Here is a 14,653-nt window from a genome sequence, read left to right as displayed (position 1 = left end):
CCTAATTCGCCAGCAACACATCGGTTATTACAGGTTATCGATTTTCTCATTTCCCCCGCATTACACTGCCTGTCACAAAGTCCTGCCCGTCACAAAGTCCTGCCCGTCACAAAGTCCTGCCCGTCACAAAGTCCTGCCCGTCACAAAGTCCTACTAGTCACAAATTAAGTCCTGTCAGTCAGTATGATACAAGCTGACATAGTTCATGAGTGTGTCTGACAGGACTTTCCAGCGCACCTGTCAAGTCCTGTCAGCCACGTAAATAAGCCTTGACACGCCTGTACCTTGGTCTGTCCGTGACGCCTGAGGTCCCACTGGTTTGGCGTCCTCGTGTCGTGCCCGGGCAGTGCCAACACATGCAAAAATCCTATGAAATTACAGGAGGTTCCGGCGTGCCTCCCTCCCTCACTGAATCACCCGCGTAACTGTAGAGCCAAGACCAGGACCAACAATGGCCTGCTAGGAGAAATCTCAAGCCACCTGTGACATCAAGATCAAGACAGTGTGATGTGACAGGGGTGTGGAGGAAACTGTGGCGCATGTGATACTGGTGTGTGGGAGGTACCGGAGAGAAAGGACGGAGATGATGAGGGTGGCACTGAGTGAGATGGGGTGGGATGTGAATGGGAGGATTACAAGAACAGAGAGGGAATGGATGCTGCTGCTGCTGGGACTGAGTGGTGAAGCAAATGAGCTGAAAAAGATGGGGTGCGCAAGAAATAGGGAATAAGAAGATAATGATGGGTACTGCTTGTCTTTTCTTTCTTTTTGCAAGTTGTACCGTTATGAAAGCCTGACTCTCCAACGGGTCACCTGTACAGTAAGAGCAAGAGCCATATTCTCGTATTCACCACATTTTATTTTCCGTTGTTTGATACTTAACTATTGCAAAATGACATCAATAATTAAACATTTTAACGATAACTATTAATGAATCTCGTTATCGGGGTGTAGGAGACAGTTTATGGGTCGGAAATGTGCAAATAGAAGACGTTTTGCACGACAATCTGGCAACTCTGACCAACACACCGCCACAACAAACACCCGTCAAGCCCCGGCGCCACACGCCTCCTGAAACACTGAAGAAATCACTTGCGTTTGCTATTTTGGACGACGGCCTAACCGGCGCATGTGACAACTCCTCAGGACAGCTCCAGGGCGGGGTGTCTGAGGCCCAGCACCACCCCCGCTAGGTAGGCCGAGTGGCTCGACGAGACCAACAGATTAGTAGCGGTAGTAGTATATTTTATTGACCACAACAACTTCAGTGAACATAAACAAAGTAAAACAAAAAAAAAATGGTCCTGTAAAAAATAACTCAATACACATATATTAAAAAGGGGTAAACCTTACACAAAAAAATCCATAGGGACCATTATTCTAGCATCATGAGCAACCATTGAAAATATAAGTAAATACATCAGGCAGAAGCAGAGAAGGCTTGGAGTGGAGTGTAAGGAAGTGAAAGGTGGACTGGGCAGGTGGAAGAATATTAGATGGAGGGAAGGGAAACTTTGGACAAGGTACGGTTGCAGGCAGCACAGTAGCATAATGTGATGCAATGTGGAAACACAGGGGGGTCGAGGGGGACAAAGACCCCCATTAGGAGGTTCATGTATATCCACCTGTCTTTTAACCCGTCCGCTGCGATTGGCAGGGATTTCGCCTTCACTGGTAGCCTGGTAACATATTGTCGCAGGTCTTTCTCTGCCTCTGTGGTTGATAGTGGAGTGTTTCCCATGTGGTATTGGTATGCTGGATTTCCCTGCCCAAGGTGCAGGACATTATATTTTTCTCCATTGAATTCTAGCAGCCACTTTTTGCTCCATTCCTGTAGCTTGGTGATGTCTTCTTGTAGGAAATTTGCAGTCAAAGGGTTAATGACTAAGTTTGGTTGAGGGTGGTGAAATTGCCCCATAGGTATGAGCCTACTAGATTTTAGCCATGGTGAGCTGTGAGTTTTGGCCACTGTGGGCTTCTCTGCCGCCAGTGGCTGCGCTGGTTCCCACACACACTTCATGGCTATTTTCACAATTATTTTGAACTCTCTTTATTCTTACCTGTGATTTTCTGGTGAGTTTGAAGGTTTGTAAAAGGTATATGACAACAAGAGAGCAGTTGATTAAGTAGGAAGCAAGATATGGAAGGATGTCTAAAGAAAATTTTTACCTTCACTTGTCTTTCAGTGCCTTTGAGGGGTATCATAGGTAAAAGAGCCTATTGGGTTTTAGCTGTGGTGAGCTGCAGGACGTCATTGGCTATTCACCCACCCATGGCCACGTGCGCTCCCACACACATTCATGGCTATTTTCACACTTGTTTTGATCTCTACATTCTTTGCTATGTTTTTCTGGGAAGTTTAAAGGTTAGTAGAAAATGTTTATGACAACAGAAGAGCAGTTAGTTGAGTAGGAAATGAGGGATTTGGAAAAGGCTTATGACAGAGTCAATTGGATTGCATTGTGGGATGTTTTAAAGATTTATGGTGTGTGAGGAAAACTGCTTAGTGCAATAAAGTCTTTCTTTGAGGATGCATCTACATGTGTCAAAATTACTGGAGAAACAAGTGAACATTTTGAGATAAAAGTGGGCTTAAGACAAGGGTGTGTCATGCCACCATGGTTATTCAATATTTATATGGATGGTGTTATTAGAGAAATTAAGGGCAAAGTTGGAGAAGTTGGAGTAAGACTGTTCGATGAGGGAAGGAAGTGGGTACTGAATTCGATACTGTTTGCAGATGACACGGTGCTCATTGCAGAAAATTAAAGTGACCTACAAAATTTGTTCAGAGTTTTTTATAGTGTCTGTAATCGGAGAAAGCTGAAAGTAAATGTCAACAAAAGTAAAGTGATGGTTTGTGAGAGAAGTAGAAGTGAGGTTGTAGATTTTGTATGCCCATATAGAGTGGGAATTGAATGTGAAAAAGAATGCAAAATAATTTTGAATGATGAAGAAATGGAGGAGGTCAATGAGTTTAAGTACCTTGGATCAGTTATGTGTAAGCATGGTGGTATGGAGGGAGAGATACGAGAAAGGGCATTGCAAGGAAGAAGGGTGGTAGGGTCTTTGGGACGAACCATGAATGGCAGAAGTGTGAGCATGGAGGTAAAGAGGGATTTGAGAAATACAATAATAGTACCAACCCTCACATATGCAAGTGAAACATGGGCCTGGAATGAAAGTCAGAGGTCTAGAGTGCAGGCAGTGGAATTGAGTTATTTGAGGAGTGCTTGTGGTGTGAGTAGAATGGATGGAATGAGTTATGAAAGTGTGTTCAAGCGTTTTGGAATGTGTCACAGGGGTGGTGGTTTAGCCACATGGAGCGAATGGAGGAGAGTAAGATGACCAGAAGGGTGTATGTGAGTGAGATAGAGGGAGGAAATGCTAGAGGACGGCCTCCAGTGAAATGGAGGGATAGGGTGCAAGAGTACATTAGGGAGAGGGAGGAAAGATTTTTGAGAAACTTTGAGCAGGCAAGGAGGGAGTGTCTGGATAGAGAAAGTTGGAAGCTCTTCTGCTGTGGCCATCCCCTGGTGGGAGCTCCTAGGAGCAGGCGTCGATGAAATGATGATGAGGAAGAGGAAATGAGATATCAGCTTGTCCATAATTGAAATCTTTACTGAGAAACATAACAGAGAAAGAATAGATATGATGCAGGTGTTTCAGGCTCAGATGGGACATGAAGTGAATGTATTTGTTGAGAGGATGATGCTGCTGCTGGGACTGGGTGGAGAGATGAATGGATGAGTGATGGAAGCAGTGAGAGAGTTCTTGGAAATACTGTGTCATACGGGATGTAGGGAATAGCACCTTGTATCATGTAGAGTGCTGCCTGTTCTGAATGTTTTGTTTCTTTTCACAGGAGCTGCTGTCATAGAGGCCAGCTTGTGAGAAATGTCAAGTCACCTGCCATAGCAAGATCTTAGCACCTGGGGCAAGGCTGAAGGTGGAGGCCCAGTGACGCGAGGCAAAGAAGGCAACTCTGGCTCTCTGCTTTCCTGGATCACCTGAGTGGATGAGGACAGGTAGGGGAAAATACTGAATTTATAGTAGCCACTTCGCATGGAGGCTCCCTAAAATGTTCATAACAGATGTGAATTAAGTGTTTGTTATTTTTTAATTTTTGGGTGAAGTACTAACTAATTATGCAAGAAAAAATAATAGAAATGTCTGACACCACCAGAAACTTTAATTTAGGGAGGTCAACACTGTACAGGTTAATGAGTAACAAAATGATAAATAATGCTTAATCATTTCATCTCCTCCCCTAACATATTCATTATATTTAATGCTATTACAATATTTCCATATTTGTGGCACTATCCATCCATATATCACAAGGTACTGCAGCAGGTGGGATGTGAAGCAGTGTGATCTGCCGCCCACTGCAATAATTTGTTATCATACCAAAATCAAATCACCATGTCCTGCAGTAGCCTGCATGGATATTAATTAAGTCCTGGCAGCCAGGAACTGTGGCACTAAACACTGCCTCATCATTGGCATAAGTAAAGGAGTTGTATAGGCATATTTTGATGTGCATGTCAGATTTCACATTTCCAAACATTTATTTTTTCTTGCCTCCATCCTTCCTGCAACAGAGGGTCGGTGGTGTCCGGCTGCCACAACAACCAATTTCCCATCATTGCCTTCAATTTTGTATCCCCCCCATCATTAATGCTTGCTCATGCTTCATGCTAGGGATTGTTTAAGCACTCTTATGTATATGTCACTGTGTAGTATATCTAACTGTCAAGCTCAGAATCTTATTCCTGGCCTTTCTTACAGATTGATTCCTGTGGACTTCAAAGAAGCCCTCGTATTTCCATATTGGCAGAAGACTCTCGCCTCCTCTTCATTAAGAAACAGTATCTTACCATGACTGTGCATGCAAGAAGCTGTTGCTAGTTATAGGACTATGCTTCAATATTTTTATACAAGCACATTGTATTTCTGTGGGACTTTGCTACAGTTTTGTATTTTATGAACTGTATTACTCAACAAAACAGAAAAGTTGGTTCCATATAATCTGTTGGTGATTGACTGTTATACATCCTTGGCTTCCTTGTTCCCTTGCGGAAGGCTTGAGCCATGGGAGTGAAGGGTCTTTGGAAGCTCATTGAGAGTGCCGGAGTGCCGGTGCCTTTGGAGACTCTGGAGCATAAAGTGCTGGGAGTGGATGTCTCCATCTGGCTCCACCAGGCAGTGCGAGGGTTCAGGGGGCCAGGCGGCGCTGCAGTGGCCAACGCTCACCTCCTCACCCTCTTCCACCGCATCTGCAAGTTGTTATTCTACCGCATCAGGCCGGTGTTTGTGTTTGATGGGGGCGTGCCATACCTCAAGAAGCAGACCCTGGCATCCCGCAAACTGAAGAGAGAAGTGGCAACCAACAAGGCCAGGCAAGTGAGGGAACGCCTCCTTAACAACCTCCTCAAGAGCCAGGCTGTCCGTCGGGCCCTCGGGAAAACAGGCCCCGGCCCCAGTTCTGTCCATGTGCCTCAGGTCACCAAAAAGGAGAAGGACTTGTATGAGTTGCCACCCCTCCCCGAGGCATTGACAGAAGAAACCCCTGTTGGTGACGAGGAGGGGAAGAGTGGCATTATAGATAGTTTCGACCTTCCAAACCTCCACCAGTTTGATTTTGAGAGTGAGGAGTTTAAGAACATGTCACTGGATATGAAACATGAGATTCTGAATGAACTCCAGGGCACGCGCAAGCAGAACTCCTGGGCCACCATCAATGACATGCCCCAACAGTCAGAGAACTTTGCAGACTTCCAGATGGCTCGCCTCATGAAGCGCGCAAAGTTCCAGGCCACTCTGGACTCCACCCGAGACGAGATTCAAAAGAGTAAGGTTTCGGAGATGGAGGAAGAGCTGTTTGGTGATTTGGAGAAGTACGTGAGCCTCTCTCGGCGCATTATCTCGGAGGATGCCTCGCACGTCGTATTCGTCAAGAAGTCAAGCGGCAAAAATGACCCAGAGAGTGTTAATGTGGATTCAGACAGGAAGGGAAAATCTCTCCTGAAAAAGAAGAAGCCCCTTGATAAAGACTTTCTGACAGAACTTGCTAAAACGGGAATTATCCTCCACAACAAACAGCTTTCAGACTCTGACTCTGACGAGGAGAGAGATTACTACCGTTCCATGCACGATAAAGAGTGGAGTGACACGCAGCAGCAGTCCAGCAAGGTGGAGGAGGAGAGCTTCCTGCAGGTAGTTGGGTCACTCATGGAGAATAGTGGTTTGACGCAGGATGAAATTCTTGCTCTCATCCAACAGCAGCAAAGAGACAGTGTAGATGTGCCATGCAAGAGTGAGATCAGTGATGGTCCGAGCACTTCAGCAAACGCCCCGGGCAGCATCTACAACCCTGATGCTGATTCCTCGGATGATGACGACTTCATTGAGGTCACAGATGAGCCGCAGTCCCCGCAGAAAGATGAGAACAAGAAAAATGATTCCGCAAACAACATAGACAAATTACTAGGAACTAAAACCAATAGCCTGTGGATGAAAATAGTTCAGGAAAAAGTTAATGACATGGTTCACGTCAACACCATGAAGGCCTCGCCAAAGAAGGCCATTGTGGATTCCAGAGCAACTGAGAAACGAAGAGTATCCGTGGAAAGTAAAAGTCCCCAAAATGGAGCGGAAACACTTAAGCCAGTCAAGATTTCTTTGGATTTTGAAGTCAAGCCGCTGAAGATGGAGGATAACATATTTTCTGATATATTTACTGACCTTGTAAGTCAACCACAGACACGAAATATCCCACGATCGAGTCAAGATACCAAGACTCAAGATTCCTTAAATAACGGCAGAACCCCTCAGCTTAATGCCAGTCCAGAGGCTAACGGCAACCATATAAATGTCAACAGTTGTACAGGAAAATATGGCAGTTTACCAGCTCAGAGTGGAGGGCATGAAGAAGTGTTGCATGATGAAGTGGTAGAGATAATGAGTTCTGGGGATGATAGTGAAGAGGAGGAGGAGGAGGAGAACAACCCTTGCCTGTCAACTTCTCCTGTCAAGCCAAATCAGACCCAGTCACCTTTATCACGATCATCTGAACACAAGAATACTGACGCCATGGACTGTGTGCCTCCCAAGGTCACTCCTCGTAATGAAAAAGAAAGTGCCTTCACATCAAGCAGCGTAATACCTGAAAATCAAACACAAACTGAAACAGACTCCACAAAGAATACAGTTCATGATATCAAGTCCACTCAAAACACCACGTCAGGTCTTCCTAAGCTTGTAAACCTTGCTAGCACACAGAGGACTTCACGGAATGGCTCGAGGTCTGCTATTGAAACAACCACTTCATCTGCTAGCAAGACTTGTGTTATAGATGAAAGCAGTATATATGATGCCTTGCCTTCAGATAGTAGCACAGATGAAAGCAGTTTAAAGAAAGGTACTAATATTAAAAAAGTTAGCTTGCAAGACACTAGAGATCAACAACAAACTTCTGAACACACTCCTCCATCTCCCTCTAACAACAGTGGCAGCAGTCCTGACACTACTAAGAATAAGGCTATGAACAGAGAACACACCACTCCAGTGTCTGAAATGGAAGCAGAGACCAACAGGAACATGGCAGATCCTGATGATGAAGGTCTTGCCCCTCAGGATATCACAGATGGTACTCGGGACTCCACAGACAGTGAAGATAAATTGCAAACTGATACAGATGAGCAGGAAAAAGAAGCAAGTAATTCAGTTGAGGAAACGGAAATGGAAGAAAGTGAAATTGAAAGGCCACTAGAATACACAGAGGATGAACTTAAGCATTTAGAAGGAGAGTTGGCGTCGGAACAGCAGGCTCTCATCGCCCAGGCCCAGCAGTCTGACCGCGTGGCTGCCTCGCTGAATGACCAGATGTACGGGGAGTCACAGTACCTGCTGCAGCTGTTTGGCATTCCCTACCTAGTGGCACCCATGGAGGCAGAGGCCCAATGTGCATTTTTGAACAGTGCCAACCTTACAGAAGGAACCATTACTGATGACTCTGATATATTCCTCTTTGGGGGAAACTCTGTGTATAGGAACTTCTTTAACCAGGCCAGACATGTGGAGCACTTCAAGGTGAACAACATAAAATCTACCTTGGGACTTGACCGACCCAAGATGATCACACTGTCCCTCCTCTCAGGGAGCGACTACACAGAGGGCATTGAGGGCATAGGGTCAGTGAGTGGCATGGAGATTTTGGCTGAATTCCCCGGGGAGGGCATCGAGTGCCTCAAAAACCTCAGGAAGTGGTGGAATGTGGCCCACAAAGGCGTCTCCTCACTTCAGCCTTCCAAGGTCAAGCAGAAGCTGGTACAGGTGAGTCTGCCCGAGTCCTTCCCTAACGAGAGTGTGTACGAGGCCTACGTGGCACCTGAAGTGGATGAATCAAGGGAGAAGTTTTCCTGGGCGGTACCAAATGTGGAGGCACTGCGGAATTTCACCGGTGAGAAATTTGGGTGGAATCATGCCAAGGCTGACGAGATCCTGCTTCCCGTCATGAAGAAATTAAAGCTAAAAACAACTCAGAAGAGGATAGAGTCGTACTTCACCAATATCAAGCTGGTGAAGGAGCCAAAGGTCGCCAGTAAGAGGATGCAGGAAGCGATAGCCAAGGCGAGGGGGATAAAGCTGCCCGAGTCCGACCGTTCACCCAGCAAATCACAGGCAAGGCCGAGGCAGAGAAAGAAGAAAGTGGTGAAAGATGCAGAAAGTGAGCCAGTGACTGAAGAAAGTGAAGCTTCTGATAATGTCCTGGATCCCAAACCCTCAAAACCCAGACGAACACTCCTAGTCGATCCCTCAGAGGTGGAAAGTAGGTCAGTAACTGGAGGGCGGAGGGGACGGAAGAGGAAAAAAGATACGGAAGATGGAGGAGGTGGTAAGACAGATTCTGAGGACGACCAGCATCAGGCACAGCTTCCGAGGGCCAAGGGAAGTGAAGAGCCGCCGAGGAAACTGACCAAGGAGGAAATGTTTAAGAGCTTGCTGGAGAAGGAAACAATTTGCCAAAGAGAGAAGGAACAGCTGGAGATGCAGGAGAAGAAGATGGCTGCAGCTCAGATACTCAAGAAACAAAATAAAGAAAAGAGTAAAAGAAGGTGATGGTTTACAATGTTTATTATTTTATATTTATTAAGAAAACCGACACTTGAAAATATAGTACTACCTCTGCTTAACAACTGTTTGATTTATATGAACCAAGTCCGGTTGACCACAGAAAAGCCATACTTGAATTTGTATAGCCATTCAACACTGTATTTACCATCTGGGGCAATGATACCAGATTATCGTATTCACCACATTGTATTATCTGGTTTTTGATACTTAACTAATACAAAACGACATCAATTAACCATTTCAACGATAACTATTAAGGAATCGTTATCGGGGTGCAGGAGACAGAATATGGGTCTGAAACCACACTGTATTATCTGTTTTTTGATACTTAACCCAGTAGCAGCGAAGGGGCAAATTTATGGCTTTACCGTGTAGCAGCGACGGGCCAAATTTGTGCCATGATATAAACCCCCAAAAATAGATGCATAAACTGATCACAAATGCTTTGATATATATTATGAAATGGTTTGTGTGAGGGGTGATTTTTTCTCATTTTTCTCGCTCGGGGGGACCATTAAGAAACATGATCCTCGCTGCTTCTGGGTTAATGAGTCTTGTTATTGGCATGCAGGAAACAGTTTATGGGTCTGAAATGTGTAAATAGAGGATGTCTTGTACGATAATCTGGCAACTCTGATCTGGAGGACAACTTTCACTATGGATCTACAGGAAATAGTGCATTGAGACACCTCTGCAAGTAGCCTCATCCTGGGTGAAGGCTTCCTCAAGGTGGGTTTATATGAGTAACAGATAGTAGATAGTACCACCGTTACCAGAATATAGTACTCAGAGCATAGTATTTACCAGTATCTGACACCTAACTATTGCCAAGAAACATCATTATCGAACTCTTAACGACAACTGTAAATGAGTTTCGTTATTGGAGCCCAGAAGACAGTTTTTGAGTAGGAAGTCGGGAAATATAAGCGGCTGAGTACGACAATCTGGCAACGTTGGACAGTACTCATGTATATTACCTTTATTGTCTACCTATCTGCATTAGTCCCTGTTATCAAGTGAGGTGAGCACAGGAAGACACCATTAACCCGGTAGCAGCGACTGGCCAAATTTCTGGCTTTACCGTGTAGCAGCGACGGGCCAAATTTATGCCATGATTTAAACCCCCCAAAATAGATGATACATAATCTGATCACAAATGCTTTGATATATATTATGAAATGGTTTGTGTGAGGGGTGATTTTTTCTCATTTTTCTCGCTCGGGGGGACCATTAAGAAACATGATCCCTGCTGCTACCGGGTTAAGCAAGACAGTGAAAGATAGGGTCGGATAACATTGCAGTGGAAGGGAGTGGATGCAAGCTCCGCCGACTCACAGATAGATGAAGAAGAGTGATCAGTGTCTTCCACGTTGTCAAGATAAGATGTAGAGTAGTTGTAGTAGTATCAGGTCCTTGTGACATGCTCCAGTGTCTTCATAGTATTCATAGTTGCAGAGTTAGTGATTTGTGTTCATTAATTTTCAGACAATGAACACCAACAGGCTTCAGCTTTGGATTCTCTCACACCCCAGCCCCAATACCCCTCACAGGGAAGGTACAGAGGTTGGTCGTGGAGTTGTGGCCTTGACATCAACCCAAACTTGCCATACCACCATTTCTTCAAGACTAAAACTATCACCATAATAACTGCCCTCACATAATATTGAGTTCCCCATGATCCTACTATGAAAAAACATTATAAAAAGTTTCCTTGCAAACATTAAGCCTTTGACTGCAGATTTCCTACAAGAAGACCTCACCAAGCTACAGAAATGGAACAAAAAGTGGCTGCTACAATTCACTGAAGAAAAAGTAAAGTCATACACCTTGGGAGGGGATATCCAGCATACCAATACCACATAATGAAACGCCAGAATTTTCCTCTTTTTACTATGCTCCAACACGACCACCGCATGTAACGAAACACACGGGAAATTAATCTAGACAAGGAAAGGTTTTGCCAGCGCCAGGGATTGAACCTGCGACCAGCAAGACAGGAGAGCCAAAGAGATACCCCCCTCGCAGAGTGAGTTATGGGAGGCTCGCCCATCAGGCAAGTCAGCTGCACTACAATGGGAAGCACTCCACTATCCACCACAGAGGCAGAGAAAGACCTGGGATTCTTTGTTACCAGGCTACCAGTGAAGGCCAAATCCCTGCCAATCGCAGCGGACGGGTTAAACAAAAAATACTGGAATGTCTTTGTGCATCTCATATTTTCTGTTTACATGTTGCGCATCAATAGGACGGATTGATGAGGAGGATCTGGACATCCATGACATTGGTTCCAGTGTGGCCCGGTTTGAATAGGTACTTCCCCGCGCTCAGAGAGGAGAAATAAGTATACGAGTTGTTGTCTTGTAGGAACGCTTCAGGCACGAGATCCTGTCGGCTTGCCTCTAAAACTTGTGATCTGTTGAGGGAAATTAATGCCAGTGAGAGAAATGAGAGGACACTGCATGATCAAAATCTGGGAAGTACTTTCTAGCAACATGTTAAATATTTACTTACTCTGTGGAACCGTTGTGTGCCTTCCAGTAGGTGAGGGCTCCAGCAGCGTCCGTGGGGCCATCAATGCCATCTGTCCCTCCAGACATGAAGATCACTTCACCTCTAAAAGGGGATCCTTGCATAGTCTGCCGGTCAAAATGTCTTACGTAGGCAAATAATCTTTATATCGAATTATATTATGCATGTTTTTTTTTGTGCCTCTGTAGTTCGTTTTCTCACTCTGAGAATCCTTGTCTACCTAAACTTGTTATTTCACCAAGTTGCAGTTATTTAGAATTGCTGAAAATGATTATAAAGGTTCAAGAGCTCATGTTGGTGGTTGGGTTTTAAAGATGTCGCCTAACACTGTGGATGGTTCTAAAGCCTGACAATGGTTTGGCTTCCTTCAATGCATGAATATTCACATGATTCATGCACACCAAGTTACCTTATTAAGATTAATACTGGCTGCCAGCACCATCTCCTGGTTCCTTCCTCCCTGGCCAGCCCCAGTAACGGTCACAGTCGTCTCTCCCCCAAAGATGAGCCACAGAGGACACTTGAGTTGGCGACACCTTGCCACAGTGGCCTCCAGGAGGGTCTTCTTGCTGGGATCTACACACAAGGCTTGGAGGGTGTGGTCACTTAGCAGGTCACTGCCATACTGCTCCTGCTGAACCATGCCTGACAGTGCTGCTGCCAGCTCTGCCATGCTGGCCCCCACCTCGGCTGCCTCTCCTTGAAGGGATGAGGATAACACCAGTGCAAGAGAGTGATTGTCCTTTTGGTGGTTCAGAAAGGTTTCAATGGCAGATAAGGCAATATCACTGCTGCCTATTACATTATTGTTGACATGAGAGAATCCTGTCACTGTCTCCAGCGCCTTGGCCTGAAGAACACTCCTCACTGTGTCTGATATTGGTACCTTGTATTTCTGCAGGACCTTTGCAGCAGCCTCGGGTGGGTCACTGTTCGCCACGGTCGGGCCGCTGGCTATCACGTCAAGGGGGCTGCCAATGACATCTGACAGGATGAGGGAAACAGTTTTTGCCTTTGTCATCTGTGCAAGGCGTCCACCCTTAGTGCCTGACAAAGCCTTCCTGACAGTGTTGAGCTCAGAGATGTTTGCACCGGCGCGACTCAAACTTTTGACAATGGCCAGCTTTTCATCCAGTGTGAGGGGAGGAACAGGGTATGGTAGGAGAGCAGAACCTCCACCTGATATCAGGACTAAGAGGATGTCCTGGTCCTTCAGGCCCTGTACCAGGGACACAATTCTCTTGGAAGCAGCAAAGGCAGCTTCATCTGGAATATTGTTTTTGGCTCCTTCCAAGTACTCAACAATGTCACTTGTGCCAGCTGAGCCCAGTTGTTTCTTTATGCCAACAGGAATACTTATGATACCCTTCTGCAGATGAGATCCACCGCTGGAGGCTTGCAGAACATTTTCAACAGGTCTAACCATTCCATTCACAGCCTTTCCAAAACCAACAGCATAAACATTATGCTCCAGGTCATATTTTGCATTACCAACAACTAGTTTTTCACCCTCTCTTCTGACAAAGTTCCTCACAATTTCTTGAGGGTGCACAGAGTTCACTCCAACCATGAAGACCTTCCATATCCTGGAGAGGTCTGGAAGGTAGTGAAGATTCACAGCTTTTTGCATCATGAAGTTTGCAGAAAAATTGTCTTCATCAGCACCATGGGCCTAAAAACCTGGGAATATTATAAGTGATTATTCAGCTTGTAAATATTTATAAAAAATCTGAAAGTGAAAAGTTATAAAACATGATGTATACTAGATGTATACTAGCTGGCTTGTTTATTACTTCAAAACTTATCATATATATATATATATATATATATATATATATATATATATATATATATATATATATATATATATATATATATATATATATATATATATATATATATATATATATATATATATATATATATATATATATATATATATATATATATATATATATATATATATATATATATATATATATATATATATATATATAGTTTCTTTTCTCTTTCCTATTTTCCTACACATCCTCTGCATGTATCGAAACACACGAGAAATTAATCAAGACAAGGTGAGAGTATTCGCCGGCTGCCTGGGATTGAACCCGCGACCAGCGTGATGAAAGAGCCACTCCCTACCGATATATATATATATATATATATATATATATATATATATATATATATATATATATATATATATATATATTATTTACACAAATCAGTCACTAAGGTAAAAAATAGTCTTGGCCATTCCCCATAGCTATGCATGGCCTCGGTGCTCATCTCTGTCACATTGCCCCTTGAACCTGTGGTGGAAGTAACCCATTACCCCGGGACACAGGGCCAGTGTGCCCAACTCCATGGTAGCGACACCCTGTACTTAACCCGTTTTTAGCCTTTTACAGCCCAAATTAAACCCAAGGGTTTGTAATGATAGTCCAGCAGGTCAAATCTTCTTCAGTGTTTTAGAGGACACAATACTCAAGCTGCTCTCCTCCATAGTAAAACAAAACTTATATTTAACATTCATTTAGCCTTCCCCTTAACCATTTACACCCCAAATTCAACCCAAGGGTCTATAATAATAGTCCAACAGATTATTTTTTTTTCGGTGTTTTATGGGTCTGAACAAGCAAATAGGTAAATACAAGCACTACAACCCAAGCTGTCCTCCATAGGAAAGACACCCTATATTTAACCCCCTTTTAGCCTCCCTAATAACCTTTTACAGCCCAAATTAAGCCCAAGGGTTTATAATAACAAGTTAAAGCCCCGCACGTGTCAGGGCTGTCAGCTGTGCAACCAAAACAAACAGCTGCCAACTACTGCATTTTACTATACATATTTCTTAGGAGCTTATTGTTTATTTTCGCCATTTTCAGGAGTAGTTTAATGAAAAAAAGAAAAGAAAGGAGAAAGAAAGTAAGAAAAATAAGAAAGGAAATGAAAAAAGAAATGAGAAGGCTAGTGTTGACCTTCTGTA

General features: G+C 44.2%; 2 protein-coding genes across 4 annotated transcripts; one reads left to right on the top strand and one right to left on the bottom strand.

The window, feature by feature from the left end:
• The first annotated feature begins 1,028 nt into the window (after nt 1-1,028).
• On the top strand, nt 1,029-10,858 carry LOC127002803 (DNA excision repair protein ERCC-5 homolog). The gene is made up of 3 exons (XM_050869005.1): nt 1,029-1,193; nt 3,866-4,028; nt 4,792-10,858. The coding sequence occupies exon 3, from the start codon at nt 5,095-5,097 to the stop codon at nt 9,121-9,123; it is 4,029 nt and encodes a 1,342-aa protein (XP_050724962.1). The 5' UTR covers nt 1,029-1,193; nt 3,866-4,028; nt 4,792-5,094; the 3' UTR covers nt 9,124-10,858.
• A 476-nt stretch (nt 10,859-11,334) lies between these two features.
• On the bottom strand, nt 11,335-14,493 carry LOC127002805 (glycerate kinase-like). 3 transcript variants are annotated; one of them, XM_050869009.1, is made up of 4 exons: nt 14,449-14,493; nt 12,077-13,347; nt 11,650-11,774; nt 11,335-11,551 (listed from the first exon to the last, which is right to left on the bottom strand). In XM_050869009.1, the coding sequence occupies exons 2-4, from the start codon at nt 13,298-13,300 to the stop codon at nt 11,377-11,379; spliced, it is 1,524 nt and encodes a 507-aa protein (XP_050724966.1). In that variant the 5' UTR covers nt 13,301-13,347; nt 14,449-14,493; the 3' UTR covers nt 11,335-11,376. The 3 variants fall into 3 exon arrangements, with proteins under 3 accessions (XP_050724966.1, XP_050724965.1, XP_050724964.1); XM_050869008.1 differs by having other exon boundaries at nt 14,393-14,484; XM_050869007.1 differs by having other exon boundaries at nt 14,432-14,482.
• Between the last annotated feature and the right edge of the window lie 160 nt (nt 14,494-14,653).

The sequence above is a fragment of the Eriocheir sinensis genome, chromosome 24, assembly GCF_024679095.1.
Source record: "Eriocheir sinensis breed Jianghai 21 chromosome 24, ASM2467909v1, whole genome shotgun sequence".
In the NCBI taxonomy this organism is placed as follows: Eukaryota; Metazoa; Arthropoda; class Malacostraca; order Decapoda; family Varunidae; genus Eriocheir; species Eriocheir sinensis.
This window is presented reverse-complemented; position numbering and strand designations above follow the sequence as displayed.